Source organism: Oncorhynchus tshawytscha, linkage group LG08 (genome assembly GCF_018296145.1).
Source record: "Oncorhynchus tshawytscha isolate Ot180627B linkage group LG08, Otsh_v2.0, whole genome shotgun sequence".
NCBI classification, from domain to species: domain Eukaryota; kingdom Metazoa; phylum Chordata; class Actinopteri; order Salmoniformes; family Salmonidae; genus Oncorhynchus; species Oncorhynchus tshawytscha.
In genome coordinates, this window is record NC_056436.1 from 36,047,495 (window position 1) to 36,074,175 (window position 26,681).

Here is a 26,681-nt window from a genome sequence, read left to right on the forward strand (position 1 = left end):
GTGGACAAAGTTATGACAAAACTCAAGTGATTCTCAATACATTTGATGAGAGAAAACACACCCAAAGATGGTCTTTGGAGATCCTGTAATGGAATGTCAATCTGGCCCTTGCCCTTCCACAGCAGCTCAGCTCTGTGATGCAGCTCCACCGTGGGGCCCATACTCTTGCTTCTTGATGAAGTTTCTCCAAACATTCTGCAACATTTGTTGAGCTTGAGAGCAAAAATTCCAAACTGTCTTTGTGAAATACAACCCGTAAACCAGTGATCTACACTCTGAAGACAAAACTACACATGGCTATAGAACTATCTAATCGAGCAAGGAGCACAGCATTTTACTTTGAGGACTTGACTGATGCTGTACAAATACCACAATTCATTTGTTCACTTACCTCTCATTGAGCATACCAAAGAATAACTGTATGGGAATGTGTCTCTCCTGTATTCATATCATTTACAATGACTTAAGCCCTGTGTTAATGCTGATTTTATCCACAAATCTCTTTTCTATGGTACTTTACCAGTCAATTACTGAGATCGGTTTTCTTACAACAATGTTGTAAATGTCTTTTTTAGCACACTTATTGTTCTATGGTCACATATTCTTAATGTAATAGATGAACACTCCTTAAATTCTCCAAATAATGTTTTGTGTAAATGGTTTTTCTAGATTTTTGAAGTCAACTTAATATTTTTCTACAGACATCACTGCACAGTACATTAGCTTCTGCAGGTGTATAGATTTTGTTGAATGACTAAATATCAACTTCAACACTGTGCTACAATTTCATACTAACCACGGTCTTACTTGTAAATATGTCAACAAAATGCTGTTACATCTACAACAAAAAATTGTTTCCTTGATTGGTGTTACTATGGCAAAGAATCTCAATTACCCTTTCAATGAAGATCACAAGGTCAAGGACTTGAATACGTTTTACTTATCACATAGCTACAACAGGCAGCCTCTTCTCAGACAGACACACAGTCATAGCCTTAGCACAGACGATCATAAAGGATCATTTCGCTGGTTACTCGGATGAGTCCTCTCCGCTGCTGATCTTGACCACAGTCTTCCCCCGAGCATGTCCTTTCTCTATCTTCAGCATGGCCTGGGGCACCTGGGAGAAGGTAAACTCCTCCTCCACCACCGCACGGATCTGCAGGAACAGGAAGTGTGGTCACACGAAGTTTAAAAAAAATCAAAAACAAACCTGACTTTAGACATGTGTGAAGGGGCAAAGGTCGGGATTCACTCAAAGGCTTGTTATCGACAAGTGCATTGCACTTACCTTCAAAATAAAATGTATACTTGAGCCAAAATCTCTGCAGAACTTAGCATGAATTGATCTCCACAAACATCTGAGAAATTGCCTTTAAAAGGTGCATTGTTGGTTGTGCAGTGCACAGTTCTGAAACGGGCCTTTGAATGAATCCTGGCCAAATTGATCTTCCAAAAAAGAAAATGAATAACAGAGAAAGTTGAGTCATATGGTGCATCTGTCGGCACAGTAGCCTACATTGAAAAATGGAGAGTTCCTCTTCTACACAGAATGACCTGATCCTTACCTCTGTGTGGATTGAAGATACCACTTCAATTATAGGTTAAGGATGTACTGACATCTTTCAGAAAACGACGACGTACACCAACACTGTACACAACAGCACCCTGTTCAGCCTAAGATGCTCTTATCATGTAGGTGTATTGTATATTTGAAAATGAGTATTAAAAAAATTACATAATTGACACAGTATACCGCATATTCTGTTGCTAACCTAACATTGTAATGAGTCAACACACACCTTTGCATCCTGTTGTGTATGTTGTCATGACAAACATACCAACAGCATGGTAGGACAACCAACTGTAGAGGATCTGGTGACCAGGCCAAGCTGAAACTAGCCGTAGCCGTTTCATCAGAATAGAATGGAACCGTGATGTCATGGTGGAACGCTTCCATAATACCCAGGCAGGCCATGAAGAGACAGGAATCTGTTCTGCTTCTAGGCTGGGGAGTGGGCCCGGGGGCTAACAAAGGGCCCGGATTAAGGGCCTAGCACCAAGATTACACTGGCATTCCATCTTGACCGGTCAGGACAGCCCCGACATAGCAGGTGATCATCTGGTCTGACCATACCAAACCCAGCCTGCCTCACTGTCTGTCTGACAAAAGAGAAGGGGAGGTGTGTGTAGTGTGGCTTCAGCCAATTGATGGCTGAAGCGTACCGATTAGTTCCTCCACTTGGCCAAGGTGGTCGTAAAAAACCCACTATTGACCAATATAATGTGGCACTCAGATGTAATGGTGCCACTATTGACCAATATAATTTCACCCTTGAATCAATAAGGGCAATATGATATTTGCTAACCATATCAAAGGGATATTTCAGGATTATCTACTTCCCCAGAGTCAGATGAAATCGTGGAAACCATTTTCATGTCTCTGTGTAAAGTATTAAGGAAGGCAGAGGTATTTCGTGAGCCAACGCTAACTAGCATTAGCGCAATGACAAAGTCCATGGGTATCTGCTAGCATGCTAGAAATAATTGAATGGCTGTCTTCAGCTTTACAAAAACTCTGTATAGAGTAATGAAGTGGGTGCCCACTGACCCACTGGCATGGGAGACACACATACACTCACAGTGAAGTGTGTCACCTCCCCCCTTTGGGCAAAGACACATCCAGGTCTTTTGTACATCTCACTCACCCTTTTATGTCAACACAGGCAGAGATGATCAAGTCACAACCATCTGCTCCACTATAGGTGCTAGATAAGACTATGGCTTAGTTACCTACTGTCGGTCTCTGAGAGAGTGAGTGAGCGAGCGTTCACCTGTGTCTAATTCTCTGTGGTCACAAGAGTAATAGGGTGAGGTTTCTAAGGCAGCCTGTGTTTAAAAAAATAATTTTAAAAAGTACACTTAGACAAAAGCCATATAAACCTAAAGAAATGTCAGACTCACAAATTTACGCAATATTATTCATTGAGTCTCTCACTTATGGCATGTTGTTGACTATCTATTCCCTTCTGTTACTATACCATTTTAAATGGCACAACCAGAAACCCATGAGGGGAATGCCGATTAAAAGACTTACCCCTCATGGAAGACTATTAAAGGCCTAGTGCACTACTTTTGTGAAAATTATTTTTTTCTCTCCAAAAAATAATAAAAATGTAATATATATATATACTGCTCAACACATCCTAGATCTGAATAAATGAAATATTCTTATTACTTTTTTCTTTACATAGTTGAATGTGCTGACAACAAAATCACACAAAAATTATCAATGGAAATCAAATTTATCAACCCATGTGGGTCTGAATTTGGAGTCACTCAAAATTAAAGTGGAAAACCACACTACAGGCTGATCCAACTTTGATGTAATGTCCTTAAAACAAGTCAAAATGAGGCTCAGTAGTGTGTGTGGCCCCCACGTGCCTGTATGACCTCCCTACAACACCTGGGCATGCTCCTGATGAGGTGGCGGATGGTCTCCTGAGGGATCTCCTCCCAGACCTGGACTAAAGCATCTGCCAACTCCTGGACAGTCTGTGGTGCAACGTGGCGTTGGTGGATGGAGCGAGACATGATGTCCCAGATGTGCTCAATTGGATTCAGGTCTGGGGAACGGGCGGGCCAGTCCATAGCATCAATGCCTTCCTCTTGCAGGAACCGCTGACAACACTCCAGCCACATGAGGTCTAGCATTGTCTTGCATTAGGAGGAACCTAGGGCCAACCACACCAGCATATGGTCTCACAAGGGGTCTGAGGATCTCATCTCGGTACCTAATGGCAGTCAGGCTACCTCTGGCGAGCACATGGAGGGCTGTGCGGCCCCCAAAGAAATGCCACCCCACACCATGACTGACCCATCGCCAAACCGGTCATGCTGGAGGATGTTGCAGGCAGCAGAACGTTCTCCACGGCATCTCCAGACTCTGTCACGTGCTCAGTGTGAACCTGCTTTAATCTGTGAAGAGCACAGGGCGCCAGTGGCGAATTTGCCAATCTTGGTGTTCTCTGGCAAATACCAAACATCCTGCACGGTGTTGGGCTGTAAGCACAACCCCCACCTGTGGACGTCGGGCCCTCATACCACCCTCATGGAGTCTGTTTCTGACCGTCTCCAGGTAGCGCCTCCATGCTCTGGACACTACGCTGACAGACACAGCAAACCTTCTTGCCACAGCTCGCATTGATGTGCCATCCTGGATGAGCTGCACTACCTGAGCCACTTGTGTGGGTTGTAGACTCCGTCTCATGCTACCACTAGAGTGAAAGCACCGCCAGCATTCAAAAGTGACCAAAACATCAGCCAGGAAGCATAGGAACTGAGAGGTGGTCTGTGGTCACCACCTGCAGAACCACTCCTTTATTGGGGGTGTCTTGCTAATTGCCTATAATTTCCACCTGTTGTCTATTCCATTTGCACAACAGCATGTGAAATTTATTGTCAATCAGTGTTGCTTCCTAAGTGGAGAGTTTGATTTCACAGAAGTGTGATTGACTTGGAGTTACATTGTGTTGTTTAAGTGTTCCCTTTATTTTTTTGAGCAGTACATATACACATATATATAAATACAAATTTAATTTTTGGTAGAGAAAAAAATAATACACTAGCCCTTTAATAGTCTTCCATGAGGTGTAAGTATTTTAATAGACATTCCCCTCATGGGTTTCTGGTAAATATTTTTTTAGGGCACCCCTACTTCCCGCCGCTACATGTATGGTTCAGAATATTAGGGAATAAAAGAATGCCATCTAAATATGCATATTTGTCACCCTGACAATGTCCACATTCAGTTCTTCAACCCGTGGTAATGTTGGAAGGTTAGTGAGCATATAATTCTAATAGGCAGAATAGTGTAGAATAACCTTGTCTATTGCCTGCACTAACCCTGGGGTTCAAACTGTTATGACTTGGTCTGGGCTCTGCTCCATTAAGATCGAAATTAGCCTACATGTATTTTTTATATATATATTTTATAATGCTCCTCAGCTACAACCACACAGCAGTGACATGTTAACAGAGGCAGCAAATGAAAGTAAATTAAACAATGGAAATAAATGGAATTATAATGTAGGCTATACCAACTGAAGGAAACAAACAGTCAATTGAGAGTTGAATGTGGTTATTAGGCCTACTGACGGTCAATACTGACAGTGGCTAATATTTAACATGAAAGAAATGTTAAATATTACAAGTACTGTTTATTGACTGATCAGATAAGACTCTTTCATTCAATTGGACCACAATCATCTCCACCCCTAAATCGGGATGGCACTAAAATGAGGTCATGAAAGGACAACAGAGATTGGAAAATACATTTGCAATTCAGCTTCCTTGCATTCTTCTAAACGGAGGGTCATATTCATCAAATCAAAGACCATGAACTGCCTGATGATCTTCATGCTAGTGGCTCTTTTAGTCATTGCTTGTAAGTCAAATCATATTCATTCTTAAAAAGGCAGTATATGTGCAACAGCTCTTCTAACTCAGCTACGCTTATACAGTTGAACAGCAAAATAAAATATTTAGCTGTTTTTGTCAAATGTAAAAACTATAAACTGTAAAAACATTTTTTTTTAAATTGATATAATGTGCTATAATGGTAGGAAATAATGAGATTGACATTTTTCTGGTAATTCCAGGTGGAATACAAGAGTCATCTGCATCTCTACACTTATGTTTCATTAGTGGGGGCGGGTGCAGAAACCTTCGTTTGTGCCTTGCTTCTGGTGGTACTAACATTGGAAAAATGGGATGTACATGGCCGAATGTGTAAGTTTATCAATGACCCAAACTGACTTGATAAATCAGAAATGCAGCGTCCCATTATGAATTTCAAATACATTCCAATTACTGTATCCATAGCAGTAATATCAGACGGGACTCACGTTTGCTATTTTACGTGCATCTTGCTCCTCAAATAAGTATATGGAACGTTTTGTATCGTTACTAAAAACTAAAAACAGAAGATTAATTAGTGGAGGTTGATCGGGGTGGATGACTGGTGGGTGGGTGGGGTAGGATGACTGGTGGGGGAGGATGACTGGGGGGTGAATGGTGGGGGTGGGAGGCGTATACTGCGACCGAGTAGCAACGTGTTCGATGTGCGTCCAGGACAAGTGTAGCATTTTAGCTAACCCTTCCCCTAACCTTGACCCAATTCACCTTTTATTAAATTCTTCTAACCTTTTGTCGTTTTCGTTCTAACGTTTTACGTACATTCTCACCGTAATTCTTCTTTGTTGTTAGACGCAACCAGCAATTTGGTCTCGGAGATATTGCTATTAGTCCTCCCAAGATGTATGATAAGATACACCATCCAATTCGTATGCTATTGTATATTGCATTGACCACTATTCCATTCATAACGTAACGTAACGTAAATAGCATTGCACGAGCCTTGGTTTGTGCAAGCCGGAACATCTCACAGGGGCACGTTTTATTTGTCACATGCTCAAGTACAGTGAAATGCTTAACTTGCAAGCAACCAACAGTGCCGTATTTAATATTTTTTAAAGTATAACTAATGAGGAAAAGATAAGTACTTAAGTAAAAAATAATTTAAAGTACTACTTATGTAGTTTTTGGGGGTATCTGTACTTTACTATTTATACTTTAGTACATTCCTAGATTTTTTACTCCATACATTTTCCCTGACAACCAAAAGTCGTTTTTACATTTTGAATGCTTAGCAGGACAGGAAAATTGTCAAATTCAAGCAATTATCAAGAGAACACGTGGTCATGCCTATTGCCTCTGGCCTGGCAGACTCACTAAACACAAATTAATATTTTGTAAATAATGTCTGAGTTGGAGTGTGACCCTGGCTAAAAACAAGAAAATGGTGTTGTCTGCTAATATAAGGAATTTTAAACGATTTATACCTGTACTTTTGATACTTAAGTATACTTAAAACCAAATACTTTTAGACTGTTACTTTCACTTTCACTTTTACTTGAGTAATTTTCTATTAAGGTATCTATACTTTTACTCAAGTATGACAATTGGGTACTTTTTCATCCACTGACAAATACACAAGAAATAAGAGAGGAAGCTCAGGGTAAATTTGGCACGGCAGGTGGTTAGAGCGTTGGGCCAGTTACCGAAAGGTCAGCTCGGGGATTCAATCCAGCAACAAGGTAAAAATGTTGTTCTACCCCTGAACAAGGCAGTTAAACCCACTGTTCCCCAGTAGGCCGTCATTGTAAATAAGAATTTCTTCTTAACCGACTTGCCTAGTTAAATAAAGGTTAAATAAAAAGGGATTGGTGTATTTGAGGTACAGTACAAGACCAAAAGTATGTGGACACCTGCTCATTGAACATCTCATTCCAAAATCATGGCATTAATATGGAGTTTGTCCCCCCTTGGCTGCTATAACAGCCTCTACTCTTCTGGGAAGGCTTTCCACTAGATGTTGGAACAGGGACTTGCTTCCATTCAGCCACAAGAACATTGGTGAGGTCGGTCACTGATGTTGAGTTTTAGGCCTGCCTCGCAGTCGGCATTCCAATTCTTACCAAAGGTGTCAGATGGATTTGAGGTCAGGGATCTGTTCAGGCCAGTCAAGTTCTTCCACACCGATCTCGACAAACCATTTATTTTTTGTTGTATTTTATCCCCCTTTTTGATCTTGTCTCATCGTTGCAAACCCCAACGGACCCGGGAGGCAAAGGTTGAGTCAGGCGTCCTCCAAAACATGACACGCCAAACCGCGCTTCTTAACACTCGCCTGCTTAACCCGGAAGCCAGCGGCACCAATGGGTCGAAGGAAACACCGCTCATCTGACAACCAAGGTCAGCCTGCAGGCGCCAGGCCCGCCACAAGGAGACGCTAGAGCGCGATGAGACAAGTAAAGTAATTGTTGTGGCGTTAAGATTTCCCTTCACTGGAACTAAGGGGCCTAGCCCGAACCATGAAAAATAGCCCGAGACCATTATTCCTCCTCCACCAAACTTTACAGTTGGCACTATGCATTTGGGCTGGTAGTGTTCTCCTAGCATCCGCCAAACCCAGATTCGTCCGTCGGACTGCCAGATGGTGAAGCGTGATTCATCACTCCAGAGAATGCGTTTCCACTGCTCCAGAGTCTAACGGCGGCGAGCTTTACACCACTCCAGCTGACACTTGGCATTGAGCATGGTGATCTTAGGCTTGTGTGCGGCTGCTCGGCCATGGAGAACCATTTCATGAAGCTCCCGACAAACAGTTCTAGGTCCTTCCAGGGGCAGCTTGGACAATTTTTACATGATACGCACTTCAGCACTCGGCGGTGCCATTCTATGAGCTTGTGTGGCCTACCGATAACAGCACTTACAGTTGACCGGGGCAGCTCTAGCAGGGCAGACATTTGACAAACGCACTTGTTGGAAAGGTGGCATCCTATGACGGTGCCACGTTGAAAGTCACTGAACTCTTCAGTAAAGTCATTCTACTGCCAATGTTTGTCTATGGCGTTTGCATGACTTATGTGCTCGATTTTATACACCTGTCAGCAACGGGTGTGGCTGAAATAGCCAAATCCACTCATTTGAAGAGGTGTCCACATACTTTTGTATATAGTGTAGATATGTACATGTACATGTATATAGTGTAGATATGTAGATATATATAGTGTAGGAGAAAGTAACTGGTAGCAGGAGAAATCATAATAATAAGAGTAAACTGTATGGCAGCAGCATAGGTGCTGGGTGTGTGTATCGTGCAAGAGTGTCAGTGTAGGCGTGATAGGTGGATTTACATGTAAACATGGATGAAAAGTGACTAGTAGCAGGAATACATAAATACTTAAGGTAATATACTAATGGTAATATAATACAGTGGCAATAAACAGTATGTGAACCATTTGGAATGACCTGGATTTCTGCATAAATTGGTCAGAAAAATAGACAAACACTTAAACTAATAACACACAGATTGTATTTTTCTTGTCTGTATTCAATACATAATTTAAACATTCACAGTGTAGGTTGGGAAAAGTATGTGAACCCCTGGGCTAATGACTTCTCCAAAAGCTAACCTGGAGTCCAATCAATGAGACGAGACTGGAGATGTTGGTCAGAGCTGCCTTGCCCTATACAAAACACTCACAAAATTTGAGTTTGCTATTCATAAGAAGCATTGCCTGATGTGAACCATACCTCGAACAAAAGAGATCTCAGAAGACCTTAATATTAAGAATTGTTGACTTGCATAAAGCTGGAAAGGGTTAGAAAAGTATCTCTAAAAGCCTTGATGTTCATCAGTCCACGGTAAGAAATTGTCTATAAATGGAGAAAGTTCAGCACTGTTGCTACTCTCCCTAGGAGTGGCCATCCTGCAAAGATGATTGAAAGAGCACAACGCAGAATGCTCATTGAGGTTATAAGAAGAATCCTAGAGTGTCAGCTAAAGACTTACAGAAATCTCTGGAACATGCTAACATCTCTGTTGATGAGTCTACGATATGTAAACACTAAACAAGAATGGTGTAAATTGGAGGACATCACGGAAGAAGCCACTGCTGTCCAAAAAAAACATTGCTGAACGTCTGAAGTTCACAAAAGAGCACCTGGATGTTCCACAGGGCTACTGGCAAAATATTACTTGGACAGATTAAACTAAATTTGAGTTGTTTGGAAGGAACACCCAACACTATGTGTGGAGGAAAAAAAGGCACAGCACACCAACGTCAAAACCTCATCCCAACTGTAAAGTATGGTGAAGGGAGCATCATGGTTTGGGGCTGCTTTGCTGCCTCAGGGCCTGGACAGCTTGCCATCGTCGACGGAAAACTTAATTCCCAAGTTTATCAAGACATTTTGCAGGAGAATGTAAGGCTATCTGGGGCGGCAGGTAGGCTGGCGGGTAGGAGCATTGGGCCAGTATCCGAAAGGTTGCTGGATCGAATCCCCAAGCTGGCAAGGTAAATAATTTAAAAAATGGTCGTTCTTCCCCTGATCAAGGCATTTAACCCACTGTTCCCCGGGCACCGAAGACGTGGATGTCGATTAAGGCAGCCCTCCACACCTCTCTGACTCAGAGAGGTTGGGTTAAATGCGGAAGACACCTTTCAGTTGAATGCATTCAGTTGTACAACTGACTAGGTATCCCCCCTTCCCTATCTTTCCACCAGTTGAAGCTCAACAGGACAACAACCCAAAACATAGAAGTAAATCAACAACAGAATGACTTCAACAGAAGAAAATACGCCTTCTGGAGTCCTGACCTCAACCCGATTGAGATGCTGTGGCATGACCTCGAGAGCGGTTCACACCAGACATCCCAAGAATATTGCTGAGCTGAAACAAATTTGTAAAGCGGAACAGTCCAAAATTCCCCCTGACCGTTGTGCAGTTCTGATCCGCAACTACAGAAAACATTTGGGGTTGAGGTTATTGCTGCCAAAGGAGGTCCAACTAGTTATTAAATCCAAGGGTTCACATACTTTCTACAGCCTGCACTTCGAATGTTTACACTATGTGTTCAATAAAGACATGAAAACGTATAATTGTTTGAGTGTTAGTTTAAGCAGACTGTGTCTATTGTTGTGACTTAGATGAAGATCAAATGACATTTCATGACCAATTTATGCAGAAATCCAGGTAATTCCAAAGGGTTCACATACTTTTGTAAACTGGAGTAAACAGTAATATAAACAGGAGTAATAGTGACCAGTAGCAGGCTAAATATAGTGAACAAAAATATAAATGAAACATGCAACAATTTCAAAGATTTTACTGAATTACAGTTCAAATGAGGAAATCTGTCAATTAAAATACATTTGTTTGGCCCTAATCTATGGATTTCAAATGACTGGGAATACAGATATGAATCGGTTGGTCAAAGATACCTTTTTAAAAAATGGGCCTGAGGATCTCATTATGGTATTTCTGTGCATTCAAATTTCCATTGATAAAAATACAATTGTGTTGGTTGTCTGTAGCTTATGTGTGCCCATACCATAACCCCAACACCACTATGGGGCACTCTGTTCACAACGTTGACATCAGCAAACCGCTCGCCCACACCACGCCATACAACCCCAGGTCTTGTGAGGCTGGTTGGACGTACTTACAAATCCTCTAAAAACAACATTGGAGGCGGCTTATGGTAGAGAAATGAACATGAAATTCTCTGGCAACAGCTTTGGTGGACATTCCTGCAGTCAGCATGCCAATTGCACGCTCCCTCAAAACTTGAGCCATCTGTGGCATTGTGTTGTGTGACAACTGCACATTTTAGAGTAGCCTTTTATTGTCCCCAGCACAAGCTGCACCTGTGTAATGTACATGCCGTTTAATTAGCTTCTTGATATGCCACACCTGTCAGGTGGATGGATTATCTTGGCAAAGGAGAAATGCTCACTAACAGGGATTTAAACAAATTTGAAAGCGATTCTTGGATCTTTCATTTCAGCTCATGAAACATGGGACCAACACTTTACATGTTGCGTTTATATTTTTTCTTCAGTGTCGATAGATACTAATGTTAATGGCAATCAATAATCAATGAACAGCAGCATAGTGGTAGTAATAAATCGAATCAATAAGTGGTTAGAGCGTTGGACTAGTAACCGGAAGGTTGCAAGTTCAAACCCCCGAGCTGACAAGGTACAAATCTGTCGTTCTGCCCCTGAACAGGCAGTTATCCCACTGTTCCTAGGCCATCATTGAAAATAAGAATTTGTTCTTAACTGACTTGCCTGGTTAAATAAAAGGTAAAATTAAATTTAAATAAATAAAATTTAGCAGCAGCGTAGGAGAAGCCTATCTTTTAATTATTTAGCGTGAGGTAGCTTGAAGTACAAGTACAGCCCCTACAGGACACTAGTCTATCATAGGGCCTTTCCCCCAATCTATATCCTTAACGCTGAGTGCCAAGCAAAGACGGATCGGTTCACATTTTTACTGTCTTTGGTATAACTCGGCCGGGCATCGAACTCCCAACCTTCCAATCTCAGGGCGGACACTAAACACAAGGCCACTGAGTTGGTCGTAAAGTAATGTATCATACTAAATAGAGGGGAACAGATTTATGTACCAAATCTTTAGAATTTCCAGAGGCCAGGTTGGTAATATTCAATGTTTTATATACAGCTATAAATGTTGGTGTTGCGTATTTTTCCAAACCAAATCTATTGGATTCTTTCTCTTTCAGATGCTGTAAATGATACTGGCCAGAGTCTTGACAATGGCCACTGAGGATCCCATGGAACATTCACCAAGAGTAGGGACTAGGGGGTGTTAACCCCTGTGTCTTGGCCAGATGCCCAACTGGCAACTCCTACTGAATTGACTATTCCCGTTTGACCCTTTTGTCATGATTTGTACTTCCCTTTTGCGGAATAAAATTGCAATGAGAAAACACTATTTGTTCCATTTTCAATTACACAACACTATACCACAACAACATTTGAAAGGTATTCACACATGCTTTCTTGCGGCACATGAAATAGACCTACAATATGATGCTATGCCTTGACCTGGAGAACTGGTCCCACTTTCATTGTATAGCTGATATACGTTAAAGCCTAAAAGTGCAGTAAAACTGATGCTACGAGGGCTCCCGAATAGTGCAGCAGTTTAAGGCAATGCATCTAAGTGCCTAGAGTCGTCACTACAAACCCTGGCTCGATCCCGGGTTGTATCACAACTGGCCATGATTGGGAGTCCCATAGGGAGGCGCACAATTGGCCCAGCTTCATCTGGGTTTGGCCGGTGTGGGCCGTCATTGTAAATAAGAATTTGTTCTTAACTGACTTGCCTAGTTAAATGAAGGTTAAATTTAAAGAAAACGTTTTAAATACAATAGTATAGAGCCAGGCTATGATATGGCACTGTGCGATAACACAAATAAGTGTTCTGAAGCGGGGTAAGTTTTACAGATGAATTTCCTTCCCTCTTTGAGAGAAAACTGCTACATTCGGAGTTACACATAGCTGCACTCCTCACCAAGTCAATAGCCTTCACCTATCCGTCATTCAGAATGCCTTCGTATGGGAATAGTGATCCCGGTTACAGCAGCATGGCGGCAAGCGCAGGCCCCAGGCTCTTAAATCAGTCTGGGTGGTTCTGAGACCCACTGTTGATGCTGAAGCCCAAACCAGACTATAGCGCCACTATAGTCATCATAGGAGCCCTCGGCCAGTTCTGCCACATCTTCTTTGGTGACAGAGGACACTGTTCTTCTGCCCTGCAGCCAGCCTCCTTCAGACCAGGGGGCTCCCGAGTGGCGCAGCGGTCTAAGGCACTGCATCTCAGTGCAAGAGGCATCACTGCAGTCCCTGGTTCGAATCCAGGTGGCATCACATCCACCCCATCCAGGTGGCACACAATTGGCCCAGCGTCGTCCAGGTTTGGCCGGGGTAGGCCGTCATTGTAAATAAGAATTTGTTCTTAACTGACTTGCCTAGCTAAATAAAGGTTAAATAAAACAATCAGTATGCCCTACCTGAAGTCCCTTGGGGTAGTGGGGTCAGACTCTGGAGAGTTGTGGTCTAGGAGTTCAGTTCAGAGGATGATGACAGGAAAGTGATGATGAGAAAGACAGGAGTCTCTACCTGCCCAGAGGGGCTCCCATCATCTCATTGGTGGATTTAGATGTGAGGTCACTGCAGCCACACACAAATCACTTCCTGCCATGGAGACACATGCAAACACTCCAGGGAGACATTTTGCAGAGTCTGATGGTGGGCAGTGGTGAAGCATTGCAGAGGCTGCAACACCTCCTCCAACCCCCTTCTCCACCTTTTACCCAGCCCTGCCATCAACCCCATCCTGGCATTCCTATGCTCCTGGGGCTGTGTCCACTTCCTGGATTGTGACCAGCTCGAGTTTGGACTGCCTGGGCCCCAACTCCATGGAAACACGGAAGCTTCAGCCACAGAAGGGCGTTGTCATCAAACTATATGTTTCTGGCAGCCAAGTCAGCCTACTGGACTTTGATTTCATGGACTATAAATAATGTACATTCTACAGTAAAATTTCATAATTTGACTTCAAATTGTGTTTAGTCATTAGCATTCTTACAAATCAACTTCCTTGTTGTTGTGTTTTGCCAAGGCCAAAACTGGCATATAAAGAACGTGGTTCACTTCTGTTAATTCCTTCAACATTTCAATTTCTCTTAGTTTGATTCAGATTACAAAAGTCAGGTTACAAGTCAAGTGGAACAGAGGTTTTCATCAAATCCAAAGACTATGAACCGTCACATTCTCTGTTAGTCTTTGTAAGTATTCAACATTTCTTGGACGGTTGCATCGTTTATTATTATACCAATAACCATTCAGTCAGGATGCTTTCAGCACCTGTTATTCAGCTTGATTACTATTATAAAAGGGAAAACAGCTGGTGGCTCAACTGAGAAAGTGAACGCTAAGATTGAACAGTACCTTTCCTGCATCCACCATCTCGCTGATGTCATCCAGGGCAAGTCCGTTGGGTGCAAACATCCCCCAGCGATAGTGCACTCCCTTGGATAAATGCTAGGAGCGACAAAGGAGAAAAAGGGAGATGAACAAGGTTTTGTACACTTAAATGAAAGACATTGATGTTGGTGTTGTTGTCCACCCATACACAGACTGTTGGTGTTGTTGTCCACCCATACACAGACTGTTGGTGTTGTTGTCCACCCATACACAGACTGTTGGTGGTGTTGTCCACCCATACACAGACTGTTGGTGGTGTTGTCCACCCATACACAGACTGTTGGTGGTGTTGTCCACCCATACACAGACTGTTGGTGGTGTTGTCCACCCATACACAGACTGTTGGTGGTGTTGTCCACCCATACACAGACTGTTGGTGGTGTTGTCCACCCATACACAGACTGTTGGTGGTGTTGTCCACCCATACACAGACTGTTGGTGGTGTTGTCCACCCATACACAGACTGTTGGTGGTGTTGTCCACCCATACACAGACTGTTGGTGGTGTTGTCCACCCATACACAGACTGTTGGTGGTGTTGTCCACCCATACACAGACTGTTGGTGGTGTTGTCCACCCATACACAGACTGTTGGTGGTGTTGTCCACCCATACACAGACTGTTGGTGGTGTTGTCCACCCATACACAGACTGTTGGTGGTGTTGTCCACCCATACACAGACTGTTGGTGGTGTTGTCCACCCATACACAGACTGTTGGTGGTGTTGTCCACCCATACACAGACTGTTGGTGGTGTTGTCCACCCATACACAGACTGTTGGTGGTGTTGTCCACCCATACACAGACTGTTGGTGGTGTTGTCCACCCATACACAGACTGTTGGTGTTGTTGTTCACCCATACACAGACTGTTGGTGTTGTTGTCCACCCATACACAGACTGTTGGTGTTGTTGTCCACCCATACACAGACTGTTAGTGTTGTTGTCCACCCATACAGACTTAAACTCAGATATATATATATATAAACTTATATAAACTACAAACTTCACATACAAAATGATCAGTCCATAATTAGGTTGAGATTATTACCAGTTTATAAATCACTCCTAACTAGTGGCCTGTAAAATAGAAACATGCATATGTAGATGAGCACCTTTGTCTGAATCTCTGGTTACATTTGCCTTCTTTGCATGTGGTATATCCGTGGTTTATAATGCTCTTCATTACAAATGCATTGGTTTTATTATTCTGCCGTAGATCACTCACTATACCATTGTGAGGCAGTGTTGGCACACACAAGGCAAGACACCAACCCACACAGACAACGGCATCCCTGGCTGTGTCAACTGCCTTCTATCCCAGACACCATACACACAAAGCACTTTATTTTTATGAGGTGACATTTTAACCCAAAGAGGACTGTCTAATTGTCAAAGTATGTCATGCAAACAGGGCGTGGAGTGCCCCTCTTTCATGAAGGCATTCCCTATCCATTATTTTTTCCCAGCATCGAGATGGGATTCCCGACTCCATTCCAAATGGAAAAAGGAGATAGCTGAGTGCTAGAGTTTGTGGGTGGTGTTTCAGGGGGGGCAAGGTCCAGGGGAAGGTTCCTCAACATAAAGCATCTAGGGAGATTATAGGGTTTTTAAATGACAACTTCGACTGCCAAACCAGTTGTCTGCACTTTACTTCTGATTACACTGTGCGTGCACAATGAGCACTAAGAGTTTGCGGAGAAAGAAGGGTTGGAACTGAGAGGTTGGGTTATTTCCTGTCTTAACCCACAGACTACATCCGTCATTAATTATTTTCCACTTTTGAGTTTTTGCATTCAGTGCTTTATTCTACTGATGCCCAATCTTCTGCCCTATGGCCACATACAAACCTGTGACACACACAGTTAACAGAGTTGCAATGGTTGGATGGAGAAAGAGAGAGCCACTGTGTGTGTGTGAATAAGATCACCTCGGTTCCTTTGGAACTCATTTTGACACCTAACAAACCAGGTTAACATACACTGTCTGTATTAGTAATAATCAAACAAAATATGCCTCCAAAGTATCTAACCACCAAACCAAAGGTAAACATTTAAACATGAACCAAATCTGTTAAGTATGTTTCTTTCAGTCCTGTCTGAGGGCTGTTTCCATGGAGACGCTAGGCCAGTAGTTTGAGGAGCAAATTGTACCCCGTTGTGACATGCTCCCTCTTTGGGGACTCTTCTTCTCTCTAACCAAACCACCCAAGGCCCACTAATGCTGTGCTGGGCGCGAAATCAGCTCAACACTCCCACATCATTGCATCCAGCTTTGTTTCCCCAAAGCCTAGGGGCCATATTTTCCCATCGTTGGCCCCAGACCTTAGAGGCCATGCTCCATTAAGCACTTTGTAGGCTATGTCTTGGAAATGAGAGATCATATGTTGTAGAGAGAGGAGAGAGATATTAAGGGATAGAGGGGAGAAAGAGGGGGAGACCAGCAGGTGTTCAAAAAGTGATAGGCAGTATGGGGTGTTGATAAGGTTTGTTGATTTAACTTCCCCCATATCTTCTATATTCTAGCCTAGGTCTGACACGTTCTACTGTCAACACTGTCCCGGGACAAACCCCATAATACAAATCCACCATGCCACTCTACCTATAGTGGGGGAGAATAACTGTGCATGTTTCCATGGGGTTCCCCCGAAACCATGTCTTCACCCACCTTGTCTTCAGTTTCTATTTCCCAGAGTCAATGTTTTTCCATTTCTGTTACTAGATACTATTGCAGTACTGATAAAGTGAGAACCTTATGGCACTGGAAACACAATGTGTTCCAAGTCCTACTTCAGCCTAGAAGTTCTACAGTATTCCAGCAGTGCTGTACTCAATGAATGCAATCCGCACATCACAGTTCTGGTTCTCCCTGATAAGACTCACTGAAACATACAGTTATCTGTAGTTCTTGGTGCTGTGGTGAGTGGGAGTAAGAAGAAGAAACTTGGCACGCACAAAGCCTCAAATGCACTGCACATATTGCGGTCTGTACACCACAAAATGCCAACAGGATGCCAGTGGCACTCTGTTGGGGTGAGATGGCAAGCAAGAGGAGCGAGATGAGGTTTTGCTTTATAAGGGGACACTGCAGATGTCTTGTAAGTGCTTTACTGCACATGTTCAAGGCAGAGGTCTTATACAGTACCAGTCAAAAGATTCGACACACTCATTCAAGGGTTTTTCTTTATTTGTACTATTTTCTACATTGTAGAATAACAGTGAAGACATCACAACTATGACATAACACATATGGAATCATGTAGTAACCAAAAAAGTGATAATAAACTAGTCAAAATATATTTTATATTTGAGATTCTTCAAAGTAGCCACCCTTTGCCTTGATGACAGCTTTGTACACTCTTGGCATTCTCTCCATCAGCTTCATGAGGTAGTCACCTGGAATGCATTTCAATTAACAGGTGTGCCTTGTTAAAAGTTCATTTGTGGAATTTCTTTCCTTCTTAATGTTTTTGAGCCAATCAGTTGTGTTGTGACAAGGTAATGGTGGTATAGAGAAGATAGCCCTATTTGGTAAAAGAGAATAAGAGGTCCATATTATGGCAAGAACAGCTCAAATAAGCAAAGACAAACGACAGTCCATCATTACTTCATGACATGAAGGTCAGTCAATACGGAAAATTTCAAGAACTTTGAAAGTTCCTTCAAGTGCAGTCGCAAAAACCATCAAGCGCTATGATGAGGAGAAGTTCATTAATTTCCAGCCTCAGAAATTGCAGCCCAAATAAATGCTCCACAGAGTTCAAGTAACAGACATCTCAATATCAACTGTTCAGAGGAGACTGCGTGAATCAGGCCTTCATTGTCAAATTTCTGCAAAGAAAACACTACTAAAGGACACAAATAATAAGAAGAGACTTGCTTGGGCCAAGAAACACGAGCAATGGACATTACACCGGTGGAAATCTGTCCTTTGGTCTGATGAGCCCAAATGTGGGATTTTTGGTTCCAACCGCAATGTCTTTGTGAGATGCAGAGTAGGTGAATGGATGATCTCCACATGTGTGGTTCCCACCGTGAAGAATGGAGGAGGTGTGATGGTGCTTTGCTGATGACATAGTCAGTGATTTATTTATTAGACAAGGCACACTTGCTACCACAGAATTCTGCAGCGATATACCAGCCCATCTGCTTGCGCTTAGTGGGACTATCATTTGTTTTTCAAAAGGACAATGACCCAAAACACACCTCCAAGCTGTGTAAGGACTATTTGTCCAAGAAGGAGAGTGATGGAGTGCTGCATCAGATGACATGGCCTCCACAATCTGACCTCAACCCGATTGAGATGGTTTGGGACCGCAGAGTGAAGGAAAAGCAGTCAACAAGTGCTCAGCTTATGTGGGAACTCCTTCAAGACTGTTGGAAAAGCATTCCGGGTGAAGCTGGTTGAGAGAATGCCAAGAGTGTGCACAGCTGTCATCAGGGCAAAGGGTGGCTACTTTGAAGAATCTATAATCAAAAATATATTTTGATTTGTTTTGATAACCAAAAACGTCAAAACAAATCAAAATATACTACATGATTCCATATGTGTTATTTCATATTTGATGTATTCACTATTATACTACAATGTATAAAATATTAATATAAATATAATATATATTAAGAAAAACTCTTAAATGAGTAGGTGTGTCCAAACTTTTGACAGGTACTGTATGGTTCTGTGATCACCTGTATAAATAAAAGGACAAGGAAAATTAAATACAGAAACGCTGCCACAGTTACCTTGAGGGCCTTGGATGCCACGGTGACCCCGGTCTGGAGCATTCCATCAGCGATACCCAGCCGGTCAGTGTTACGGAGGAAGGGCGTTACCAGTGTTACGTACTTGGCGCCGCACCATGGCTTCAGCAGGCCCAGAGCCCAGCTCTCTGTGTCCCCGCCCACGTTATCCAGAACCAGATCAAACCTAGGACGGGGGGAGGAGAGGTAGAGAGAGATGGAGAGAGACAGAGAGAGTTCATTTTGTTACATGGAGAGTCATTCTCCCACACACCAATGAGAGTTGACTGTGGCTATCAGAGAGATGTGCCTAAGCGTTGATTACAGCAAACTGACCAATGGGGAACACTCCTCATCCTATTCAGATAAATGCCACCATGGAGGTTTTAAAGTGTGTCTGCATGTGCTTCTGTGTGTCTGCATGTGCTTCTGTGTGACAAGGGAAAAGGTGTGTGTGTTTGTGGACGAGCTCACTTTTCCAGTGCCCTCAGGGGCACCTCAACAGGCCCAGCTGTGTAGTCCACCACGTGATCCACCCCTAGACCCCTCACCAGCCGCTCGGCATTCTGGGAGCAGGTTACTGTAACATGGGCTCCCCAGGCCTTGAGCATCTGAGACGAGAAAACGGGATCTACATCATCATCAGCATACTCTTTGCAGGTACCTGGAATGATGTTGATAAATCAGTAAGACTTGTGTAATAGAAGTGAGCGAGGGTGCAGCCGGTACACATATCATCTCTTATAACAGGAGATCAGATGAACCAGCACTGAATCCCTAATGTAAGATACATGTGCAGATTGAGGTCACTGCAAAAGGCTGAAGTGGCACACTAGGACACCCAATCCAAGACAAGTGTATAACATCACTGACATAATTATAAACAGCTGTCCATGGAACAGAATTGACAGGATTTAGATAGTATAATTGTTTGTTTATGATTAAGGATCTTTCTTTTCCATCATTGTTTTTTATTAGGACCGTGCAGCTATTGTCACTGCGATGTGGTTTGAATACCTAAGATTGAAAGTAAACAGTGTCACATTGAAGGTTAAGTCATGAATCTACAGAATGAGGGCATCATGGTCATCATCAGCAGCATGATCACCTGTATGGAAAATGTTCCGACTCCTCCTGAACCTCCCAGGATCAGAATGCTGTATGAGGACGGAAAACACCGGATTAAAACACAGAGAAGTAAACACAGAGTCATAATGGAGACATAAGTATGTCCTTCACTAAAACAGGTTTTTGTGTTTGACTTTGATGTACATTTAACGTGTATACAAAACACACACACTTAACTGAGTGTACAAAACATTAAGAGCCCCTTCCTAATATTGAGTTGATCCCCTTTTGCCCTCAGAAGAGCTTCAATTCGTTGAGGCATGGACTCTACAAGGTGTCGAAAGCGTTCCACAGGGATGCTGGCCCATGTTTTTCACAGTCAACTTGACAAAACTGTGTGAAGCATGGCAATGTTGCAGTTCTTGACACACTCAAACCAGTGCCCTAGGCACCCTTACAAAACCCTGTTCAAAGGCATTTAAATATTTTGTCTTGCCCATTCACCCTCTGAATGGCACACATACACAATCCATGTCTCAAGGCTTAGAAACCATTCTCTAACCTATCTCCTCCCCTTCATCTATACTGATTAAAGTCAATTTAACAACTGACGTCAATAATGGATCATAGCTTTCCCCTGGATTCACCTGGTCAGTCTGTCATGGAAAGAGCAGGTGTTCCTAATGTTTTGTACACTCATTGTTTATCAAAGTTATACACAAAAAATGTCTCCAATTGATCTATATGTTGCATGTGAACCAGGTGCTTCAGAGTCCAGTGCCATGCCAGCCACTGATGAAGCCCATTTCCAAAGAACCAACTTTGCCCACAGTACAATTCCCTCCACATGCTCATTACCCACAGGCCTCAGAGACAGGATTTTTATGAAATAACCAAGTTGAATAATCAACTAGAGCAAAGACACAAGAAGTATTTTAGATGAATATGGACAACAGCATAGGTTAGAAGGGGAAAGTGACAACTTGAACTCAAAGTGTGTGCGAGTGTGTGCATGTGTGTACTTACCGTTTCTTGGCACAGTTGTCCTTGTTGAGGCCTCCTGTGTTGACTAGGGCAGACCAGGCTGTGGCAGCCACATAAGGAACAGCCGCCGCCTCTATGTGACTCAGACATTTGGGCTTTTTGGACACCTGACTCGGACACAAAATGGCGCACTCAGAAGAAGGTCACAAATATCTGTCCATATGTCAAAAGGTTGAGGTAAGGATTAGGGGAAAGAGGAATCTGATCCTAGATCAACTTCCACCTTGAGCCTGACAAAACTCCCACCAAACCTGTCACTATCTGAAACGGATCAGTAATCATCCATTAAAAGTTATGCATTTATGATGCCACGTAAGAGCTGACTAATCAGTCTGCAGTCCTAATTTCTCCCCCTGTTCCCATAGAAAGGTCAGTGTTTCCCCTAAATGCATTTAGCAGGGGCACACCGCCACATTATTTATACATACAGTAGCATTCAAAAGTTTGGACACACCTACAGAACTCGTTCAAGGGTTTTTCTTTATTTTTACTATTTTCTACATTGTAGAATAATAGTGAAGATATCAAAACTATAAAATAAAATATATGGACTCATGTAGTAACCAAAAAAGTGTTAAACAAATGAAAATATATTGATATTTGAGTTTCTTCAAACAGCCACCCTTTGCCTTGATGAAAGCTTTACACACACTTGGCATTCTCTCAACCAACATCACCCGGAATGCTTTTCCAACAGTCTTGAAGGAGTTCCCACATATGCTGAGCAGTTGGCTGCTTTTCATTAAATTGGGTTGCGGTTGGGTGATTGTAGAGGCCAGGTCATCTGATGGAGCACTCCATCAATTTCCTTCTTGGTCAAATAGCCCTTACACAGTCTGGAGGTGTGTTGGGTCATTGTTGAAAAACAAATGGCTTGTTGTAGTCATGCTGGTTAAGTGTGCCTTGAAATCTAAATAAATAATTGACAGTGTCACCAGAAAAGCACCCCCACACCATCACACCTCCTGCTCCATGCTTCACGGTGAGAACCACACATGCGGAGATCATCCGTTCACATATTCTGTGTCTCACAAAGACACAGCGTTTGGAACCAAAAATCTCACATTTGGGCTCATCAGACCAAAGGACAGATTTCCACCTGTAATGTCCATTGCTTGTGTTTCTTGGCCCAAGCAAGTCTCTTCTTATTATTGGTGTCCTTTAGTAGTGGTTGCTTTGCAGCAATTTGACCATGGGGCGGCAGGGTAGCCTAGTGGTTAGAGCGTTGGGCTAGTAACCGAAAGGTTGCAAGTTTGAATCCCCGAGCTGACAAGGTACAAATCGGTCGTTCTGCCCCTGAACAAGGCAGTTAACCCACTGTTCCTAGGCCGTCATTGAAAATAAGAATTTGTTCTTAACTGGCTAGTTAAATAAATGTCAAAGGTCAAATAAAATAAAATTCATGCATTCTCCTCTGAACAGTTGATGTTGAGATGTGTCTGTTACTTGAACTCTGTGAAGCATTTATTTGGGCTGCAATTTCTGAGGCTGGAAAGTCTAATGAACTTATCCTCTGCAGTAGAGGTAACTCTGGGTCTTCCTTTCTTGTGGCCATCCTCATGAGGGCTAGTTTCATCATGGTGCTTGATGGTTTTTGTGATTGAAATGTTTTTGTGATTGAAATGTTCCGTATTGACTGACCTTCATGTCTTAAAGTAATGATGGACTGTCATTTCTCTTTGCTTATTTGAGCTGTTCTTGCCATAATATGGACCTCTTATTCTCTATACCACCATTACCTTGTCACAACACAACTGATTGGCTCAAAAACATTAAGGAAAGAAATTACACAAATTAACAAGGCACACCTGTTAATTGAAATGCATTCCAGGTGACTACCTCATGAAGCTGGTGGAGAGAATTCCAAAAGTGTGCAAAGCTGTCATCAAGGCAAAGGGTGGCTACTTTGAAGAATCTTAAATTTATTTTGATTTGTTTCACGCTTTTGGTTACTACATGACTCCATAGTTTTGACGTCTTCACTGTTATTCTACAATGTAGAAAATAGTAAAAATAAAGAAAAACCCTGAGCAGGTGTGTCCAAACTTTTGACTGGTACTGTATATCATTTTGGGGATGGTAAAACGTTTTCAGTGTAAACTTAAACGACTAAAACCAGATACAAAGCATGTAGAAAAGATAATGGAGCAATATTTTTTTTCAATAAGAGAATCGTTGAGAACTAGCAATCACCTAAGTAAAAACTAGACAGTCAGGGGGAATATAAAATGTCATGTTTGACTCACTTAGATAGCATAAGAACACGGAATAAACCATGGGAAAATGTGTTGAACTGCAGGAAATTAGCTTTAAAACTGCACATTTTCTCTCAGCCACATAAATAAATGCATAGAATTTCAGGAAACTATCTTTGAAACTATGAAATGCTGTCTCTGCCCCATGGAAAAATGTTTAGAATAGCAGGATAATTAGCTTTATCATTTTGAAATGTAAAGAGGGCCTCTAAAACCACTCCATTGGCCACACCCACGCTAATCAAAGGGTAAACACTGAAGCCATTAATGACCATGCCTCAATGAGCAGCAGCATGGAGCCACACTGCCTGCAGCTTTTCTTCTCAAATCTGAGAACAATTGTAGTCTATCCCAAAAGTCCAATCCAGCCTAGCAACATAATTTAGCTCACAAGAGATACCTAGTATTGCCTACACCAAGGTATCCAAACGCTACTGTGCATTGTCTCTTGAACATGCTAGAGAAAGCAGAGTATCCCTGGTAGTGGTAAAGAAAGTGAGATTTTAAAAAACATATAGTAGATCAACTGAAATGTTAACTACTCGTGCACATATTTGCATGTACAATGTAGAAATAAGCAAACAGTGGTTTTGGAAAACAAACAAAACTACAACATAAACGGGTCGGACACAAACAGTACCTCATTTGCACTCAACACCACAAACTCAGCCAGGCTGCCTTGTTTCCATGGGGGAATGGCCGCCCACACCTGAGAATAAAAAACAACAACAATGGCTTAACCAACCATGCACTAGAATGACCCTGCATGGGTGGCACAGATACAAATATTGTGACATGTTTTATTCTCTGTTTGGATATACACTATATACACAAACGTATGTGGACACCCCTTCAAATGAGTGGTTTCGCCTATTTCAGCCACACCCGTTGCTGACAGTTGTTTAAAAATCGAGCACATAGCCAAACAATCTCCATAGACAAATATTGGCAGTAGAATGGCCTTACTTAAGAACTCAGTGACTTTCAACATGGCACCGTCATAGGATGCCAATTTTATAACAAGTCAGCTCATCAAATTTCTGCCCTGCGAGAGCTGCCCCGGTCAACTGTAAGTGTTGTTATTGTGAATTGGAAACATTTAGAAGCAATAACAGCTCAGCCGTGAAGTGGTAGGCCACACAAGCTCACAGAAAGGGACCACCGAGTGCTGAAGCGCTTAGTGCGTAAAAAATCATCTGTCCTCGGTTGCAACACACACTACAGATTTCCAAACTGCCTCTGGAAGCAACGTCAGCACAAGAACTGTTTGTCGGGAGCTTAATCAAATGGGTTTCCATGGCTGAGCAGCCACACACAAGCCTAAGATCACCATAAGCAATGCCAAGCCTCGGCTGGAGTGGTGTAATGCTCGCCACCATTGGATTCTGAAGCAGTGGAAAGCATTCTCTGGAGTGTTGAATCACGCTTCACCATCTGGCAGTCCGACGGACTAATCTGGTTTTGTTTGCCGGATGCCCAGGAGAACGCTACCTGCCCCAATGCAGAGTGCCAACTGTAAAGTTTGGTGGAGGAGTAATAATGGTCTGGGGCTGTTTTTCATGGTTTAGGCTAGGCCACTTAGTTCCAGTGGAAGAAAAATATTAATGCTACAGCATACAATAACATTCTAGACGATTCTGTGCTTCCAACTTTGTGGCAACAGTTTGGGGAAGGCCCTTTCCTGTGTCATCATGACAATGCCCCCGTGCACAAAGCAAGGTCCATACAGAAATGGTTGAGATCGGTGTGGAAGAACTTGACTGACCTGCAGAGTCCCAACCTCAACCCCATCGAACACCTTTGAGATTAATTGGAAAGCTGACTGCGAGCCAGGTCTAATCGCCCAACATCAGTGCCCAACCTCACTAAAGCTTGCGGCTGAATGGAAGCAACTCCCCGCAGCGATGTGCCAACATCTAGTGGACAGCCTTCCCAGAAGAGTAGAGGCTGTTATAGCAGCAAAGAGAGGACCAACTCCATATCAACGCCTATGATTTTGGAATGAGATGTTCAACGAGCAGGTGTGCACATACTCTCGGTCATGTAGTGTATGTTATGTTTACATCCATTTTATTGGATAGTGTTTCACTGCAAGCCACAGGCCCACCTACTGGGGAACCAGGCCCACCCAATCAGATTTTTTTATTTTATTGTAAAATGCTCTACTTGTCAGTGAGGGGATTCTATTAATCTGGCCCGGGTGCCCAGGTAGGTATGTTTTGCACCAGGTGACAGATAATTGCCCACGGCGAAGTTGGCTCAAAACCAAAGTGACGTCATTAAGCACGAGGAGTAATGAGTAGCATTCTGTGTTTTCGCATGCAAAAGTGATTGCTTTGGATAAAAACGCTTTATCTGCCTTAACAATGAAAACTAGTTTGAAACGAAACACCATGCTACCTTGTTGACAACATGACCGAGCGGTGCAGATTACTGTTCCATTTGAGAAGGGAGCTCCTCCGTCACGGCTTTTGCTCATTCACGTCACGGGCCATAGACCGGTACTCAGCATAATCGAATCCGCCCAATGTTCCAAACAGGACATTATTTGTCTTTTTACCTAAACATGCAAACACCATCAGATAGAATTCATAGCAAGCAGTGCAGTGGAATAACATTCACTCACTTGGGATGGGTGGCCGAAAATAACTAACTGTAAGCCACACCCCCATTAAACCACAAATATGACTGTATTGATGCATACAGTATGTCACTGTGATTCTATGGCTATAGGCACCATGCCACTGCCTACTTCATTTATTAATTTAGCAAACAAGACAGCTCATAATCCAGTGCTTTTATCAGTCAACACACTTATAGTTTAGCTTTAATTAGCTTTAAAAACACATCATTTTCACTCAGCCAAACTTTGTAGAATAGCATGAGATTAGCTATGACACTGCACATGTTCCTCTCTGCCCCAAGGCAAAATCTGTAGAATTGAAGGAAATTAGCTTTAAAACAGTAACATTTTCTCTCAGCCTCATATAAAAATGTGTAGAATTGCAGGAAGTTAAATGTATATTTTTTTGACACACCCATCAACCAATTAATGGCTACACTACTGCCCCAAGGTGGTGCAATTAAATGTAACATTATACAATGAGGTACTCCCCATCTCAGCTGCACTTGGATTAAGTAAACAAAGCACT

The 26,681-nt window shown here is 42.6% G+C and overlaps 2 protein-coding genes across 4 annotated transcripts in view; one reads left to right on the forward strand and one right to left on the reverse strand.

Annotated features, from left to right (window-relative positions):
* The window catches only part of LOC112256535, a 51,687-nt gene extending 49,941 nt beyond the window's left edge, over positions 1–1,746 (forward strand). For all 3 annotated transcript variants that reach the window (XM_024429851.2, XM_024429852.2, XM_024429853.2), the window contains one exon: positions 1–1,746. In XM_024429851.2, the coding sequence (XP_024285619.1) occupies positions 1–89 (89 nt within the window). In that variant the 3' untranslated portion in view covers positions 90–1,746.
* rtn4ip1 (reticulon 4 interacting protein 1) overlaps positions 918–26,681 on the reverse strand; it is a 27,390-nt gene continuing 1,626 nt past the window's right edge. The window contains exons 3-9 of the mRNA XM_024429856.2: positions 24,170–24,238; positions 21,257–21,381; positions 20,271–20,319; positions 19,637–19,773; positions 19,166–19,349; positions 14,391–14,483; positions 918–1,159 (exon numbers count right to left, since the gene is read on the reverse strand). Of these exons, the coding sequence (XP_024285624.1) occupies positions 1,031–1,159; positions 14,391–14,483; positions 19,166–19,349; positions 19,637–19,773; positions 20,271–20,319; positions 21,257–21,381; positions 24,170–24,238 (786 nt within the window). The 3' untranslated portion in view covers positions 918–1,030. The remainder of the gene's footprint in view (positions 1,160–14,390; positions 14,484–19,165; positions 19,350–19,636; positions 19,774–20,270; positions 20,320–21,256; positions 21,382–24,169; positions 24,239–26,681) is intronic.